General features: G+C 34.2%; 1 protein-coding gene across 7 annotated transcripts in view; it reads left to right on the top strand.

Annotated features, from left to right (window-relative positions):
- The window catches only part of CEP128 (centrosomal protein 128), a 139,033-nt gene extending 119,668 nt beyond the window's left edge, over positions 1-19,365 (top strand). For 3 of the 7 annotated variants that reach the window (XM_075503365.1, XM_075503363.1, XM_075503364.1), the window contains 4 exons: positions 5,118-5,195; positions 7,208-7,321; positions 11,001-11,109; positions 16,022-19,362. In XM_075503365.1, coding sequence (XP_075359480.1) covers positions 5,118-5,195; positions 7,208-7,321; positions 11,001-11,109; positions 16,022-16,128 — 408 coding nt within the window. In that variant the 3' untranslated portion in view covers positions 16,129-19,362. Of the gene's footprint in view, positions 1-5,117; positions 5,196-7,207; positions 7,322-11,000; positions 11,110-16,021 lie in introns of all 7 variants that reach the window. The other 4 variants (XM_075503368.1, XM_075503369.1, XM_075503370.1 and 1 more) reach the window with 3 other exon arrangements.
- The last annotated feature ends 394 nt before the right edge of the window (positions 19,366-19,759 follow it).

Below are 19,759 nucleotides of genomic sequence, written 5' to 3'. Positions count from 1 at the left end.
AATATGTATCATTACCCCATGGTCTACTTCCTGAGCAGTAATGGTTAGCTTAGAGCTCATCATTTTGTGTGTGAAGTTAGGTTTAAATTTTAGAAATCTAAAAAACCTTTCAGAAATCCAAGTAGCCTATATCATCCTTTATCCACATGTTTCTCAATGAAACCAAAAAACAAGGACTGAGTATGCATATAACCCGAAGGTTGGTCTTCTGCTTTCAAGATTACATTTAATAGCGTAACTAATGAGGACTAGCTGAGGCACAGCTAATTTTCTTTTTTTTTCCACAAAAAGCACATGAAATAGAGGGGATGCATTTAGGAGACGCTTGGGGAGAACAGATGATGAGCATCTTCCTTAACTCCATTTACAGACAGTGTTGACGTGAGGTCTGGCACTGGAATTTAGAGAAAGAATTGAAAAATGGGATGGCTTAAGGCATGGGCTTACACTTAGGGCTTAGGGCCCGAGTTCCTTTTGTGCTGAGAACAAACCACAGGTCTTCTTTATTAAAACAGGGGGAAAAAAGGCCAAAATCTTTGTAGCTGGAAAAAAAATTGCTGTAAATTGAATATACTTTATAGCATGCTGAGGAGCCACTACATTAAATGTGTCCTGTGTCCCTGCCAACTTTATTTCAAAAGTATATTTTTCTGCAGTTCATAAGTAAAATACTTTAGCAAAATGTGTTAGGTAGTATATACCATAAGCCAAAATATTTATGGTTTAATTTGGTGCTGGACCAAGAAGAGAGGTTGAGGGGTGCTACAATTTTGGGGTTATTTCTTGTGAGGAAGGATTTTATTTCTGAAGGGATAGGGGAGTTGTTGGTGTTCAAAGTAAAAAACTTTGTGGACATGTGTACATCAGCTCTGTGTGGTACTAGGATGACTGCTGAACATTAAGATTCAGTATTTTGTTTCACATATAGTTAAGTTTGGATTGCTTAGGGTCTGTTGTCTCTCATATATTTCCCAGCCTTAGAGACACACATGCAGACCAGTACTAGGGCTACTCTGGGAAGAAGCAGCAAACATTGCATCTCATCATAAATTAATGGAGTGGAAAATCAATGCTTTGATGAACATAAGGCCATTGTAAATGAAGCATGAAATATGAATTAATACTGCTTTACTGTGGTAAAAGTGAAATGGTTGATTCTTATAAGAGGGAAACATTAGAGATTGATAGATACCTCTAGGCAATTTTACTTTCAAGTGGAGAAGTATAATAGCATTTAGAAAAAAAAAAGGTGTTTTATAGCTATAAAAACATTTCTACGCTATAATCTGTGAAAAGCACTTTAAACGCAATATGTAGGTCTCTTGTCTGATTGCATTCTGAAAATATGAAGAAGAATCCATTTTACACATTCATTATTAATGTATAACTGCAGGTTCTGTAATTCTTTTCTGTTAAAGAACCAAATATGTTACAGGAAAAGTAATTTTTTTCTCCTTATGAAGTCTTCTTAGGTGAATTTTGCAAGTAAAAAAACCTGATTGCAAATTAAGTTACACATTAAAATACAAGACTTCTTATGAGAAAATACAATAAATTTTAGTTTTGGTCCAAATATGACTAGCGAAGTGTGAAATCTGCTTAACTTCCTTTCTCATGCAGCAGGTGAGAAAGAAGAAAGTACTGTTTTCTTGTTAGAAGAAATAACCTGTATTCATTCTGACTTTGAGTTTTGCAAAACTGATTTGCCCTACTTTATTCACTGGAAGTCAGCACAAGTATGTACCTTTCTGTCCTTCCAGGCTTTTTCCAGCATTTGCCAGGGTCAGTTGTCAACATTGGAATTAAGGACTTTTTCATACTGGGTGTCCTCAGTGCTGCCCATTTCAGGAAGTGATTTACCTGCCTTTCAGGCATAACTTCGTATATTTAGTCTTGTATAATTCCTGTACGTTTTTTAAAATCTAACAAAATTAATGTGTTAGTATAAAAGAAAAGCAAAAATACTTATTTTGGTTTGGGTTCATACCTAAATTATCTCCACCTTATTTTCCCCGTCTCATTTCTATTTTCTTGTTCTCACTAAAGGACTAAAGAATCTTTGTTTCACTCTGTTTCGCTATTGACAGTTCTTCCTATACTTCTTGAAATCTAAAAGATCCTTCCTTGCTGGTCAATTCTTTTACTCCCTTTTGTAGGCTTCTTACTCTTCCTATTGTTCTTGAAGCAACAATTAATCCAACCCTCATAAAATTCTTTCCCCTTACCTGTGATAATGGAGTTGTTATTATTCTAGCACCTTTGACTGCAATGTATTCTTGTTCTCTTCTGCGCTGTGTGAAGAGTAGAAATTATCCTGGAAAAAAGGGCCAGATTTGGGAATTCTCAAATATTTTTCTCCTACTGCATCTTGCATTTCTACTGCAGAATGTAACAGAGGGATAAGAGAGCCCTTTTTTAGCTAAGCATACAATCTAAGGGTAAAAGTTTATTCCTAAAAGGTGGGAAGTACTGTTTGAATGTCATTAGTCTCAGAAGGAAAAAGAACCCAAATATCTGAAAAACTGATTTAACCAGGTGGTTGTTTTATAGAAATAGGTCCTAATATCATCAGCATATTAACTGCCAGTACAGATTTTTCCTAATTACAGAAAATTAGAGAAATACCTTTACATACATAATATTTTTGCAGACATATAATTACAGAAACAGAAAAGCCAGTCTCATGTCCACTACCTAATTTAGTTTATTGGGACTGAATATTGGTTACAAGTTCAGTCCTGTGAGATGCAAATGAATCCTGTTGTTTATGAAACTTGACCTTCATTTGTTATGGAAAGCATATTTCTTACAATCTTAAAAACTGAATGTTTGGAACTGCTAGGAAAGAAGCAGACAACAAGACAGACATCATTGCTTCTAAATTGATGGTGTGTCTGCACTTAGGTTACTCTGTTCAGTTCTGGTTTTCCACTCCTCACTCCCCCTCTCCATCTTAAAAACCACAGAACTAGAGAGGCTGCACAAGACGTAAGAATGATCAAAGGCATGAAACTTCTTCCATGTGAGGAACAACTAAGTACACTAGGACTCTTCAGCCTGAAAAAGATATGAATGGGAAAGGTTGCAAGAGGTAAACCTGTAAAATGAGAAGTTGCAGAGAGAAGATGAATGGAGATTGGTTGTACACTCTCTTATAGTATAAGAATGAGAGAGCGTGTAATTAAGTTAGCAAGTGGTTGGTTCAAAGCAAAACCTGATGGCTTTTCTTATACTATGTTCGCATATTACATTATTGTAATTTGCAATATTGCTTATAAATTGTAGGAGTAATGGCTTCTTTAGTTCATTGTGCAGGTAACTGCTTGTCTATATAATTAATAGCCGCAGGTAGGGAAAAAGATCTGTGGTCACTAGACAGTCATAGTAGCAGTATAAATAGTAATTTTAATAATACTGCTATTAATGTATGATAATATATAAATATATATTGGTGTGTTGCTTTATATATGTACAATATATATTGCATATAATGCTGTTTAATATTTACTAAATTATTAATGTACCTATTACATTGATATACAATAATATCCATTCTATTTGTAATGTGATTAAGAATATTAATAAATTATTAATATAACAATATTGATATTGTTCTCTAAGCTGCCTGCTCACACGAGTGTTCATTTCATTGCTATTTCTCCCATTTCAGTTTTTTAATAAATTTTTATGTGATTGATTTTTAACTAAAGAAATATGAGCTATGCTTTTAAAGAATCACATTCTTCTCTAAGGAATTAGCTTATATGGATATACACTTTTTTTATAACAATGAAGCCTGTAGACAGTTCCTTCAGTATTAATCATCGGTAAAGTATTTTTGTTGTTTGCTAATACTACTGATGTTTCATGGTTTGTTATACCCAGCACAGTACACTATTACAGTCTTGACTTACTGGGTTGCTTTTGAAGATGGCCAGGGAGCTTTATGTGACACAGCTTTTTGGAGTAGACTGCACTTGTGCTGAGAGGTTCCCACTGATTTTTCTTATCCTGGTGTGACTGAAAGTTTTAGTCTCTTCAGGTCTTAAGTCTGGGATCTAAATGGGACGTTTTTCATGTTGGTCAGATTGAGGCTTTCCAAGACTAGCAACAGAGCTTTTGCAGTCAAGGGCAAGTTAACTCAGTTTGCACAGACTTTACAGTGTGACTATATTTGACTTCAGGATTGATGAATTTTATTTGTTGTATAGATTTTTGCTTTAAAGTGCCAGGGCAGTAATATCATTAATGAAGCCCATTATTGGTAGATTGCATACCAGGTTAACAGAACCTTATCCAAAGAAGCATGATTTATAGAATTGTGGAGGAAATACCAACTGTTGTTCAGAAAGTACAAACAGTATTATTTCTGCTTGCTCTTCAGCAAATAATAGAAGGGCAGCCTTTGAGAAGCTCCAGAGGCATCTGGCTTATGGGGCATGACTACTCTTTATGCATGACCAACCACCTTTGCCTGTGCACAAAACCCAAAACACGATACTCATTTTCTTCAGTTCTTTGCATCTTGCTATAGATTAGATTTTTTGTGTCATGTGTGTGGATGTGAAATCTTGTTGTTGAGTCCAACCCTAACTCTCCCTAGAGTGGTGTAATTTATCTTTCAGCAGTACATCCCATATGTCTAAACCAAAAATATGAAATGTGATTGTTCTGTATTTAGCTAAGTGCTAACTGCACATACCTGTGTTTGGGGGAAAAAAAAAAAAAAAAAAGATGTTTCTGTTATGTGTTTAACTACAAAGATATAAACATTGTGAGTATAGATTTACATTTTTGTTAAATGTACTTTACTCCTTGAAGTGCAATAAACAAAAATTTCATTCTGAAGGCTACATAAACTCCAAAATTGTAAATAAGTATTGTTCTGCTCAATAAACTGCTTACTATTCATGGAGATTCAAATTAAGGAAACCGTGCTGTGTGTTTTATTTTGTCCTTCTTTTTCCTTAACAGCCTGTTTACTGTTGACCTGTTTAATTTACAGACACATACCTACCTGTAAACCTGTTTCCATAGATGTAATAGGTTTTTAATATTTGAGATGGCTGAAAGAATTGATTAATTTTTTATGTTTTATCTTGTGTTCTGTTCTTTAGAGTATTCGAGTAGCTTTAGACCATCTGGAGTCTGTTCCTGAGAAACTGAGCCTGTTAGAAGATTTCAAAGATACTGGAGTAAGATTTCATTTGACTCTTTCAGTAGTTCTAAAATATTTTGGTTAATCAATGTCCTCTCCATATGTATAGATAAATTGGTTAATAAGATGTTTAAAATTACATATGTACAAATTATATAGACAAAAACATACAGAAATTTATTTTCATGTTTATACAGATTTTTTTGCGGTTATAAATTTAGTCCTAATTAGTAACACTGCTGAGGTGCTCCGTAATGTAAGCAAACATTGATAAGTGGGCATAATAGGGCAAGGCCTAATTACTGGTTCAGAATATTTGTATTGAGTGGTGAATTCTGATATTATTTGTTAAAAAATGAAAATTTTGTACTGAAATAAATTATGCCAGTTATTTCAATATTTAAAGTAATGAGTGAAAATAGGTGAGCTTTACAGCTTTTTATTTGTTTGTTTGTTTTGACATAATGCCAATAATTTTCATTTATTTTCCCAGTATCACTATCAAATCAAGGTGTGTTTGTTTGGACACAGTGGGATGTATTGACAGTAGTGGTGGAGTACTGTCAAGAGTGATAAGCCTCAAATTAGATCTTCAGTGGCTAAGTGGCTAAACCACTGTATTATTATTACTTTCCATACATGAAGTTGGTGGTTTACTAAAAAAGAATTTGGAACCTCATTGCACAATATAAATTTTAAATCAGTATTAAATCACAGATCAACAAATGCATAATGATTTGCATTTTATTTGTTATACAGAATTTCTCATCCTGAGGTAGTCATAAACATTTCAAAACATACTTGTTTGGAACATTGTTTATTCTAAATGTTCTTGCACGAGGTCATGTGTTAATAATTGTACACTATTTATTGCTGTCATCATCAACAGAGTTAGGAACACAAATGCTGATTGAAATGTTTGGGGTTTTTTTAGAAAAATATTGTTGAGATTTATAGTTTTAATTTCACATTCCAGGTAATCCCAGAATAGCTTTTTGCTCTGACAGAGGTTGACATTTGCCTTCTGTTTCCAATGGTTCCACACTCTAAAGGAAAAATTCTGCTCTCAGCTAGGCGGAAGCTTGAACACGGGGTTTCTACAATCTCCTTCCCACTTGCATTCTCTTGCTTAACATAACTATGAAATGACATTGTCATTTTCTGGTTTGCTGTAGTTATCACTTAGCCAGCATTTGTGAGATTGGAACCCAAATTCTTTGGTTTAGTTTGACCTCTGTCCTTCTCTCTGATGTTTAGTTTTTTAAAGACTGTTTTCTTAAGATGAGTCCCTACCAACAACTATGTATTGTTTAATAAATAATTTCTTATTCAAGAGAGCTAAGCTTTAGACCTTAGCTGTGAGAATGATGTCAGTTTGGAGTTTCATTAATTCTTCCATTTGATAGTAACACATTTGATTTTTTTGTACAATAGCATATTTTACTCTCAAGTTGTATGCATGAAGTTGTATACATGCATGTATGCATTTCAAAGCCATTCATTGCTTTCTAGTGCTAGCAAGTTCTTCCCTCAATGTTTTCATAGGAAGGGAGAAAGAAAGAGAAAGTAAATCTTTGATAATATCTCACAAGTTGTCTGGTAGTTTTATTCATTCAAGTGAATCATTAGCTAGTTCAGTGAGAAGCGTTATGTTTTCTTATTTGAAAATACTGTTTAGTCATATCCTTAGAACACTTTTTTACTCGAGTGCTTGTTTCTACAGTATTGTAATTAATTTTTCACCATGACAGAATTTCTTTGTTAGAAGGTATGGTATTACTGAATTTTGGAAAGAGTTACAAGAAATCATTCACCACTTAAGGATAAGGCTGTTCACATTTTAAACTATTTTCATTTTAACATTACTTTTCTGTACAGAACATTATGCTTTCATATGGCCCCTGTATTTCAACCTCTGAAAGTTAGTAATGAATTCATTCTTGCTGTATTGAAAATCCTTGGCAATACCAGTGTTTACAATAGCCAGCCAACATTTATTAACTGCTTTTCACATTATGAAATCATTTAGATCTTTCAATGTATTTCTAGGAGTCCCATTGCCGAAGGGAGATGATTGAGGAAAGGTATACAAAGTATAAAGAAATAGTGAGTTCCCTACAGCAACAGCTGGAAGATTCAAAACAGAGAGTCCAACAATTCACGGTATGTGTGTGTACTCCACTTTTGTTTCCCGATTACTTTCAATCAGCAACATAAGCTTATTTGATGTATATTAATTCCTAGTACAAACACGGACTAAAATCACACATGAATGTTTCTGTTTTATGTAGCTGCCATGGCTGATGTAAAATTTGATGACAGAAGTATTGTCTTCATTGCAAAGTGCCATGGATACTTTCCAAAAATCTTTATAATTTCACAGAAAGGTTTCTTACTATGTCTTACTACTCTGAAGTGTTTACCTGCTTTGTCAAATTGCTGTCTACAGCAATTTTTTGATTGGTTTGTTTAATTTTCCCTTCTCCTTTCATGTAAAAGATAAATGTAGAAACTTGTTTCCTCCATTAAAAGGATGATTAATTTGTAGATCATGTATAGTGATTTTTTCAGTAGCTGATCTTTGCATTCTTTACAAAAGATAGTGTATGACGTCTTATTTCATACATAAACGACGTCCAGGCAAGCAGAGGGGAAGTGATTTGCTGAAGGTCACTCAGCGGACTGATAGCAGGGCTAAGCATAATTTCTTAACTCCCTGCAATACAAATCCAGCGCTCTTGTTTAGAAACATTGCCTGTAATGAGTTCACCTTTCCAATTGTTAACACGCTTTCTTTCTCTTCATATTAGCTTGTTCATTGTCATATCACTTCTCACTGCGTGTCATTGTGATAGCAGCTTACTTCAGCAGAACTACAATTTCTTATGGACATGGTTGAAATAAGTGATCAGAACTGAAAAATCATGCTAGTATTTCTACTACTTATCACAATCAAATCAAGATTCTTTGGCAATGAATCTTACCAGTGTCTCTAAACAGTTGAGCTCAAAATCTAAGATGACACACCATGTATCAAAAAAACTTTAAGCTGTTTGTGTTCCCCACCTCCTCCATACTGGTCTTCCTTCTCTAAAATCAGAACATACATACCAGTAGGACTTTTAAAAAGTGTAAAAGGTAAAATAAGTACAGAGTATTTTAGCTTAGTAAGTTGCTGTTGTAAGAAGGTATTGAGCTACTTGAAGGTCATCTTGCTCTTCTGTCAGAAAGAATTGAAAGGAAGAAACAGGGCAGATTCACTTTCAGTCTGTTGCTAATGATAATCTTCAGTTTCTTGAATTTCTCTTGCCTTCACACAAGAGTTACTAATTCAGTAGCCACTGAAATTTGGAAAACATTGAAAAGCTAAGTGGAATGCAATCAGCTGACGGTAGAATATAATATTGCACTAAGCTGACTGAACTTACTGAGCTCGCGTGATTTGAACTCTATATTCAGAATCCAGTAATAAGCTGATTCCAAAACAATATTTCCTCTTTCTTTAGACAACAGAGAGCATTTAATGGCTTCCATTTAGTCAGGCCTAATTGGGTTTTTGCATGACATACAGTATTCTTTGCTGTCACGGCTGTTACTTGTTTTTGAACATTCTGTTCTATTTGTAACAGACGGGTGCTAATCTGATTTGAGTGATCAGGCTAGCTTAGTCTAAAAAAAACCCCTTTTTAATGCTTGCCTTTCTTTCCCTCCCTTGGAACTAACTCAAATGCATTGTTGTTTATTTTTTTTTTATTTTACTATTTGTCAGTTGGGAGTCTCTAAAATTGGTGGAAGAGTATAGACTTGAGGACATCAAAGTTCATTCTTTCTGATAGTTTTGATTCATATTCTGTACACAACATAGTGCCTCTGCTATACAAAGTAGACAGATATTTGGTAGGTGATAAGAAAATACATGTTTTAAAAAAGGGAGTTCTAGTAAAATGTTTTTAAAAAGGGAGTTCTAGATAAAATTACTTGTGGAATTAATCTGTCTCCTCTGTTATGATCTTCTTGCTAGCCTTTCTTGTAATACAGTTCTTTCAGCTGGCTTGCCAACATTACACTCAGACAGGCATTATCTAATCCTGTGTCCTAGCCTCTCTTCATTTTAAGGAGCAAAAATGAAACCAAAGTTGAATGTTCCCCTAAAACCAGTTATTTTTCTTCCTTTCTTATGATTTCATTTGTTCCCCACTCAATCTTCTTACTCCTCTGTAGTCTTGTCAGATGGCTGTAAAATACCTGTTGCTTAGAAGCCCAGGAAAATCATAATTGTTATTTGTATGTGTTAAAATATAAGATTTCCAGTAATAAAGGAGGCCAGAGGCTGGCAGAACATCATCGAGTACAACAATTGTGATTTTTCAACTAAGAAAGGGTTGAGTGATAGTGGATAAAGAAGGTATTGGGGAAGAAGAAGGTAAATATATAAAAATAAAATAAATAATGGAGAATACCAACTGAAGCAAAATCAAGAGAGAAAGCTAGAGGAAAACTGAAGATAAATGTTATGATGGATAGATGCAAATATTTTAGGACAGTTTTCCTGCTACGAACAACTGACCATCTAGTCAAACACAGCATACAGATGTAATTGTAAATGAAGCACATGAGAAAAGGCACATTCTGTAAGTTAAAATTTCTGTGAAGAGAAAGCCATTTTGCATTGCAGATGCTGGTAGATACACCTTTCTTGTTTAAAAGCTCTGTTCTAAGACAGCCTTTCTGGAAGCAGAATGAAAAGACAAAAACTTTTTTTATTCTTTAAAAATTGTTATTGTACATACACTTTACGTATTAAGTCTCTCATCAGCACATAAGGGGATTAATATGTATAATTCCCATTAGTCTTAATAGGAGTAAATCCCTCCAGTGATGGGACAAAAGCTCATTGTATCTCTAAATTAATCTTGAATTTTATTTTGTTTTCTGTTTAGTTTTCAAATCTTAGTATCAGCATGAATGATAAATTGCAAGATGTTTTAACAAAATTCCCTGAGGCTGTTTATTATAAGAATTCAGTAGCAAAATTGAGTGGTTTATGAACTGATGCATTTGTGCATTATTATCTCTTCTCATTTCAAGAAACAAAGTAATTTGGATGCCAAGCCAAGCTTTTAATCTTATTTTGGAAGGTATTGCAACTAGGGACTACTTGCTGCAGTGCTAATAAAGATTTACGGAGATTTTGTTTAAATGGCCTTTTTAAAATTATCTCCTTTTTTTAGCTTATAGACCAAATTACTTTACTCACCAAAAAGCTATGCTGTATGGGTCTAGCCATAAATAGTAACATTGTACTTCAGACTTTATTTAATGGTTTAACAAAAAAATGGAAAATCAACTTCAGGTATTTTGATATGAGAAATCAATGAAGTTTGAATTTCCTCAGTGGCAGGGAAAATGGATTGAATTTTTATTCCTACTTACTTGTGGAACTTCAGTGAATTAATGTGGACCATTCATTGATGGGGAATTCATCACTGATGTCTGCCCTGCCACTATGCTTTGTCCTGAACTGTGGATGTGATGTAAACAGGAAAGAGAGCATTTTTACAACTTATTGTAGTGACAAAAACTTGCAATGCTCCCAATGCTTTTCTCCAGGCAAAGCAGTTTTTCGCAGAGATTTTGTAGTGATGAAATGGGCATGAAATTCCTAAGCAAATTAATTTGAACCTAACTGCAATACTGAGAATTCTGAGAATTCAAATTAGTATTTTCCAGCATGTGTGAAATGACAGCATATACGTGTATGTGTGCTACTGTATGTTTTTTGTTAAAGTTTACAGGTGCTTGATATTAACAGATAGAAATTATTTTTCTTTGGCTGCCATAGGATGTGAAAATGGATGCTGAAATTTCTAACATAGAAGTGGCTGCTCCCTCTTCTAGTTGGCGAACTCAAAACAGCTTTCTGTCCAGCTCACTGCTCTCAGATTCAGGTTGTAAGTATTGTTTCACAGAAAAAATCTACAAGTAATGTATTTTTCTCTCTTAAAGCTGTTTTACTTGAGAGAGTAAGACACTCTACTTTTCGACAAAAAAATGCTAGAGCAATCTTAAGAGTCCTCCTGTGTTTTAGCTTTAGATACTGGATGGATGCCTTTGTCTAGTAAGTACTTCATTACATCCCACTGATAGTTGTTTGGGTTTTTTTAACTGGGACATACAATATACTCTGTTTGTCATCCAAACCTACACCAAAAAAAAAAGGCTGCACTTGGATTCTGAATCTCTGCATGAACAATCATACCTGTGTAAGCTGTGTATCTTTTCAGGGACCAGAGAGACATCCTCAGCCAAGGTTTCTTTCCCAGATCTTTCATTTGTACCAGTTAAGTCTAGTGCTTGTATAGCAGTTTAACAGTGGAAGTTGAATTCACTAATTCTGCTTCTAATTCAATAGTTGTTTTTGACTATTCCTTCTATCCCCTAGTGCCTATACAACTTGTGGTCCTGCAAGGTCACAGGATCTCTGATACAGCTAGGAACTGCTTGGTAAAAGATAGGACATATTAGATCTTTATCTGGTACAGGCACACCTTTGCATGAGTGTCAAAACTAACTTAAAAAAAAGGTTTTTTTAAGGTTTTTTTTGAGCGTATCAGCACATGGATATCAGAATACTTTTCTTCAGAAGGATATCGCCTTCCATTTCTTTTCAATATAACCAGTTTGTGTACTGGGAACCTATTCAGTAAGTTGCATTCTGTGTAATGGAAAGTCCTATTTCAGGCTTCATTGCACTTTAAAACCTTCACATCCTGGAATGAGTGCTGCAGTACATTACTGCTCACCAGTAAGTCCTGAGTTGATCTGATGAGGTTAAAGATAATTGGTTTCTTTTCCTTTCAGAATCTGTGGGTTGTGATTAATATCTTTTTGTAGAGCATACTGAATAACAATAGTGGGAATAAAGCATAAGAGCAAATGCCTCCACCTCATCCGTACTTCAGGAACAGTTTCCCCTGACGCAGAGTTGTTTTTCCATTTTCCCTAACCTCATCACTGTCAAAGTCTTGCAAGTCAAAGTACAGCTCAGTCTGGTTGGGGTATAGAAAAGAAATAACCCATACCTTGCAGGCATGTTGGACTAGATGACCTGCAGTGGTCCCTTCCAACCTCAACAACTCTGTGATTCCACTGCAAAAACTTGCTGAAGTTGAAAGATGCAGCATAAATGTTCCTAAAATATTACAATATCTTTATATTGCTTAATCTGAATGGAACTTGCTAGGACTTTGTTACTTTAGTACTTTTTAATCAATTTTAGACAGTTGTCAGAGAATAGGATCCATATGATCTGAATGCCAATCTGACGAACCAGTTCTGGGTATTTATTCTCTGATTCAGCTGGTTTTTACCAGCACTAAACTTTCTGGAGGTAAAAAAAATAAGTGATGAATGAAAGACAGTAGTGATTCAATGTTGATCATTATGAAATATTTGCAAAGTATTCAGAATTTGAGGAAGGCTCCTTTTGAAAGCATGCTCAGGCATGGCTGAGGGACTTTTTTTTTTTTTTTCCTTGCTTAAAACTTTTAGGAAGGTATTTTCCACATAATAAATTAAGCTGATCTTCATATTTTCCAAATCCCAGAATGGTACTGAGAGTGTTTTTAGTTTTGTTCTTTTGCCCAGATGGTAAAGAGCTATTTTTAAAAATAATAATTTTTTTTAAAAAAGCAAAAAACTAAGAAAACAGTGAATGTGTTTCACTTTTTCCTATTTGTTTTTAAGGGAAAGGAACTGGAAACAAAAATCTGAGTTTTATTTTCTCACTTGTATTCTATAAAAATCCATTAGTCAAATTTTCTGCAGCTAAAACAGAGAAGTAGGCATAGAATATTTTTCCTATCCCTGGTTTGATTTGACTCTGATAGAATGAAGGTGGTGTTCTTTATTTCTCACTTTGCTGATTCTTTCTCACTTTGCTGACTCTCTCCTAAGAGTTAGTGCTATTATATGTTCTTTATGCTTAGTAAGTAAGTATGAGAGCAAGTCAGGTGCCTGTTGAAGATGTCTGATGTCATTTTAGATGTCCTAGAGTATGCTTCTAGCTGTCATTCCAGGAAGGCATAGGTTTCCCATAGGTCCCATCACATCTTTTGCAGCCCTTTTGTGGATGTCTGTGGTAGCTTATGGAACTAAGGTATGTGAATTACTCCATAGACTTTGGTTAGTGACTGAATGTTTTACCTTTATGCTGAACCTGATCTCTACCAGTCAAACGTGTATTTGAAGTTGTTGCTATAGTTCTTGAGGACAGTGAAAATACTGCAGTGGTATTAACATTAAGGAGTTTTTCTTGCAATTGCCAGTGAGTGGCAAATGATAAAATCAGCTACTTCAGTCATGTTAGTCACATAAACACCATGAGCTTTTAATTTCAGTAATGATATTAATTAGTTATAATTTGAGACTTTGACAGCAAAGTATAATTTGAGGTCTTTTGCTCCCAAACCTCCTGTAGCTTTTAATAAATCTACCTATAAATGTCATCACCTATTTTCTGTGATTAATTTATGTCCTTACTTCTCCAGAAACAGAAGAATTGACTTTTTTTTTCATTTACCTCTTGAAGCAGTTTGCAAGCCTTTGTGATTTAATGTTACCCCACTTCATCTCTCTTAAATTCATGAAACCTTACAGATTATAGAGTCAATAAGTAGTACTAGACACTCCCTTCCCAATGTGGGTCTCTTATGACTTGCAGAGAGCACCAGGGAGGAGAGCAGACACATTTGGTATAATTTAATTTATCTGCAAAGGGGGATCCTGGGATTTAAGTTTAAAATTGGTTGAAGAAAGAGGGACAAAAAGTATGAAAAAATAAATAAGGGAACAACCATCTGCTTCCATATATATATTTAGTGAAAAGTTGCCAATGCAGCAGGCCGTTAAAAGGAAAAGTAATTAACATTAACATTCTGGTTTATGTCTGGTCTTCATGTTTCTGGTATAATTTCTAGAATTATAACAGCTTTTCCGTAACAAACTATTTTAAAGATGCTGTGGGAATGAGCTTTTATTTCTATACCCATTTTCTTAGAAAGGAAGAAGTTTAACTGAGAAAATAATTTATACAAGGAAGCATTCATTAGACATGGTTTGCAGTCTGTATTATCATCAGACCAAAACAGTTGGTCTAAAAAGGCACTACTAGTTGTTATCTAAAGAATAATCCTCAGAAATTGTTTTTCATGGCCACTGTATTTTTCTTAAATTTTATACTACAAAGGTCCCTAGAGTTACACATGCTTTGCATTAGCTTTGTGAATTGGGTCCTGCCTTTCTCTTTGTACAGTTCATCACTTCAAGGTTTTAACCTGGATGGTTTCCCAGAAGCCATATGGCTTTCAGGCTTTCTATTGTTCTTGGGAATTTATGTTGCAGGGCTTCATAAGCTGTGACTTTACAGAGAAGAAAATAGCCACCAGTTTTCCCAACTTCTGTAGCTGGGATCACAGTCTTCTCTGACCCTTTGGCTCTGGTGATACACAACACTCTTGTGTCAACATGGTATATAGTAGGAATGATATCATGATTAAATAAAAACAAGTTGTCCTGGATGTTGATTTTATTTAACATTTAACTCCTGCACAACAATTAACTCCTGCAATGTATGCTCATGTCTGTCTTTATCCCTCTATGTATACTTTTTCATAAGTTCTTAAGACTATTTGTATTGACATTTATAAATAAGTAACTTAATTAAAAGTAAAATGACCTTGTAACATCATGATGCTGTGGGACACCATTCTAGAACAAAACCTTCTAAGGCTGCTCAAGGATAAGAACCTGGAATGACTGGAAACTTGACATCATCACTTTGAAAAATGCAAATTGATTTAGCTTAGCAATGGATTTTCTTTATGATTTTTCACTTTACTTTGAATACTGACCACAGGAGGTACCACTGAAACAGCATGCAGTAGCATAGTTTTGGACCAATACTGAAAACTTTGTGCTGAAAAATGGTAACTCACTGTTTTACTAATGTCCCAGACACAGTGGTTTCATTCTCCTGAAAGTGAAAACATCTCACTCCTCCTAATCAAACTGTGAAGACTTGTTCCCTATTAAATAGCCTTTGGTTATATGCTGCTACAATTTTACTGGACTATTAAAAAATTGCACTCTGGGTATTTATTGCAAACAATCAGGAAGGACCACTTTTCTTACACGCTTATGATATAAGGAAGGCCATTAGAAGCAGCTTATGTTGTAAGTGATATCCACTTTCTTCCCCTTAATTTCTGCCTTTTGTTAAATAATTGCTAGATGTTTGGATTTTTTTCCTCCAGCACTTTATCATAAGATGTTCTGTCAAATCATATTGTCTAGATTTTGATGCAGGATAATGTATTTAAAAATAAGCATTATATATGCACCCTACTGTGAAGGTATATACACAGTATGGCATCCTATAAACACCTGTTCAGTGTGACTTGTTGACTTTAGTCCATGCTATTGGTAAAGATATTCCTTCGGGAATTTTCTGAGTGGTTTGTTTTGTCTTACTTAAACAACAATGCTGGTAATTTAAATGGAAAATAAATGTTAGTGGCATTATTGAATTTTTAAAAAAGCAGTTTACATTTCTTCTGTATAAGAAAGCTCTTGGCCATGCCTGTATTATATAGTATTAAAATCTGTTTCTCTAGAAAAATAAGTCAGTTTCTCAATTCATAGCATTATGAATAGCGAATATTTATTAACACCATATTACTTGCTGTGTAAATTATAATATTGTATAATGAAATATGTGTTTCATATAAACATTGATGCTCAGTCAGCAAAACATATGTTTCTCTGAAGATGTTTAGTTACTTTTTTTGTCTGACTTATTTCTAGCACTTATGAAAAGAATGGCTCCTTTTGATACAAGTGCCACCAAGGAAGATTCTATTAATGTTGCTGTTAGTGAAATGAAGCTGCAAGCAGAAAGAGGGAAGCAGTAGAACATTTTACAAAAACACACCAACTTTCTCTGTGGTAAATTCCATTCCACTCTTTTTTGGTTTTGAACAGTAGTAATTCCATCTGCTATAGGAGTGATGCACCCTTAATAATTCAGCGATTGCCAAACACTTAAATGAAAGAGCACCAAGAGTGAGCCCCATGAACTCTTGTAATAATTTATGTAACTTATACACCAAAGGTTTTCTGAGATTATGCTATTCTCTTGTATTTGTTTCTGCAGTCCTCCTAAACTAAATTTATTGTATTCCTGAAATATTATGAAATGAAAGACCTGTGACATTAATCTTTCCTATGAGCTTATTTACCCCTGTACAGGAATTGTTCTGACATTTGGTTTTTTGTAACATTTAATAACATTATTAATAATGAAAAAATATTCAGAAATTACCTTTGTCCTAATATTTATTATAAGAGTCATTGTACAGTGTCGTGCGGACACATTTGTGATTTTAGGTTCCTCAGTTAGTAAGAATCGTTTAAGAAAGAAGTGATAAATATTAAACAAAAACAAATTTCCTCAAAATTAGTGGAAATTCATATCATGATTTCAGGTTCAGCATATATCTGTTATAAGCTGTTTAGAATTATTCTTCTGACCGGAACAGTTTTATCAGATGACCTCTGGTAAGGCACTTAACAGCACCTGAATCTCACCCATCTGTATTAAGCATGTTGAAGGGCACTGCTATGTGGCTGTGAAAATTCTAATAGCAGGGTTTAATGATCATTTATTTATTCTGTTTTGTTCTCTACTAGAAGAGATGTGTCATATTGATTTTAAAATGTTATGGAAATACAATATTGCACAGTTGTATTTGTTTGGATATCTGTATTGTAAACAAATTGGGTACAATTCTGCATTACTGTGGTCTCAAACAGCACATCACAGCAGAATTTTCTGCTGTCAAAAGAAATGCAAGTGTTGCTGATGGTCCTCATTTTATTCTCCTCTCTAGTGCTTCTGGTTGAATCACTACAAATGTGCTTTAAAAAATTTGCCAAATCTATCACAGTGCTGTAGCAACATGAATACCATTGAAACCATTTTGGTTTGTAGGCTTCTTTCATATTTAGGAAGCCTACTTCTTCTCTGAAACACTGTCTTTTTTTAGCACTGTAGGTGTCTCAGACATAATTCGCAGGTCACTATGTGCCACCTGAAAACAGGACCTTTTCTTTTCTCTTTTTTTTTAAGTTTCTGAAGAAGTGTTCTGCAGTCCCAGTGGGTTCTCTGGACAGTGCACTTACTTGACAATCCCCTTGTATTCAGCCTGTTTCAAACAGAACTTCTTGCTGAGAACATCAAAATCAGACAAGGAAATGAGAAAAAAATTGAATTCATTTTCCTTTCATTTGGTGTACACTTAAATTACTTAAAAACACTTAAAATTAAAAAACCACCTAATTTGGTTAAAAAAGTTTTCCTTACCTTTTGTATGTGTATAATGCTATGCATTGTAGTGCTGGCATTGGCTTTGCAGACTTCTGGCGCATCTGCTCATTCAGAAGGTCAAGAAAGCAAAACAGGCACATCCATCTCTTCTGATCTCAACAGCAATGACAGGGCCGAGACAAAAACATAAACAAATAAACTTCTACTCTGGAGAAGGCAGGACAAATAGAAACCGGTTTGTGTCATGGTCTACAAAGAGTGTGGATGTCATGAAGCAGTGTTTAGCTCAAGCCACAGTTACCATAAACTAAACTTACTTTAAGTGTATCCAACATTTGTAAGTTATTTTTTTAATTAGATCAGAGCACAGCTGGAAATATGTTGTTTAAAATATTTTAGCTGGTTTGTCTGGTGAAACGTTAAAAAATTGCAAAATAAAATGTCACCAGCTTCCAGACTTTATGATACCTACAAATTATGGCTAAAAATATAGAAAGGTCATTTTAAAATATATTACAAAACAGTAAATCATGCTCTCAAAACACCTCATGTTGTAATGAGGTCTGATGCATGGATTGCTGATGGATAAATGTATGCCCAACCCACTTTACTGAAGTTGAAATGATTTTTGAGGTAAAGCGCCTGTTGGTAAATGAATGGGGCTTTAAGAGTCTCAGCTGAGAAGTACCACACAGAAAAATAATGTCCTGTCTTTTTCCTAAGGAATTTGTAAAAATCAAGGATATTGATTGCTCTTACCATTTTATGTATTTATACATTTTTTCCTCACTTGTAACTCAGAAATCTGAAGTATGTTTCCTTAAAACAGTATCACTACTGCTTTATAGTGTTAGAAAACTAAGGATACCCATCTGACCTCCCTCATTATTACATCAAGTATTGATTTTTGTACAGTGCAGGACAGAAATGTCTACTAGGTGAATAATTTTGGCTTTAAGACTTGAAATATGCCCTGTGCTTAGTATATTTGGCTTTGGCCATGTGACTGGATTTTCAGCAGAGTTTTATATCCTTTTTTAAAATTTTCTAAAAGAGCTGGGGGAAAAGAAGGGAAGAAGTCAAACCACAAAAAAAAAGAGGAATTTTTAATGAGTAGGCTTACGGACTCCAAAGCCAGGAAATTCTTTCTTAAATTTATTCTCTTGGCGTGGCAGTTCAGATAGCATGTAATATTTGTCTTTCTTCCACCTTTGATAGAGGTTCATATTACAAAGTGAATTTTGTTTCCTTTTTACTGAAGGCTAAAGTTCCATTCATGACATTATGTGAAACTGTCCCTTTGTGGTTTAAGAAATAATATTTTTTCCATATTGGCCTGAAATAATATTCCTCTGACCAGTTTCAGTTTTTAAAGTAGAAAAACAGATAATTTTTTAATAAAACATTTTCTATATTTCAGATCTTAAAAATTGCTGTCCCTTCTGGTAATCAGATTTTTTTAATACTTTAACCCTTTAATGACCTCTTCCTCAATTCTCGCCCAAAGCAGTAGTTTTCAATAATCAAAAAATGTGGTATCACATCTAAAAATGGTGGTTTGTTTCTTTGTTCTGTTCAGTATTTGGTAACTTTGCATTCAGGCAACTTTGTATGTATGTACTAAGTATGTACAGATTTAACAAGCTAATATCAGGCATCCATGTTTTTTTAATGCTGCCTGAAATACAGTGGTTCAATATTGTGCTTTCAGAAATGCACTGGCCCTTTATTTCAGCATCAAATAATTGTCACTTGAATAACCTTTAAATTTTATGCCCTTCAGTTCCTTAATGTTTTACAGCAGACTTAAGAGTACGTATTTTTAATTACTTTTGAGATGGTATTTACTAGATATTCAAAATAATTTATTTTAATTATGTAATTATGTCATCCTAAGAAGAAACATCAAAATAAAAATAAAACTCAGTCCAGGATAAAAAATAAAATTTTACAGTATAAAACAAAGCAATTTTCTTACATTTACTTCTCAAATTTTTGATGGAAGCCAGTCTTCAGTGATGGTGAAAGTACTCCTTGGATATTCAAACCTCAGCCACATTTTTACTAGCTATCCCACCAAAGTAAATAAAGAAGATCTATTAAAATTCCTTAGAACAAAGAAAATACTATTCTAAAATCCACTTTTGAGTTAAGGAATCTGCGTATCAGTTCATCTCTGGCTTACAAGGCGTAGTCTCTGCACTGTGTAGCACTGG

Source organism: Mycteria americana, chromosome 5, assembly GCF_035582795.1.
Source record: "Mycteria americana isolate JAX WOST 10 ecotype Jacksonville Zoo and Gardens chromosome 5, USCA_MyAme_1.0, whole genome shotgun sequence".
Classification (NCBI taxonomy): domain Eukaryota; kingdom Metazoa; phylum Chordata; class Aves; order Ciconiiformes; family Ciconiidae; genus Mycteria; species Mycteria americana.
The sequence above is the reverse complement of the archived record's forward strand: the minus strand, read 5'-3'. Positions and strand labels throughout refer to the sequence as shown.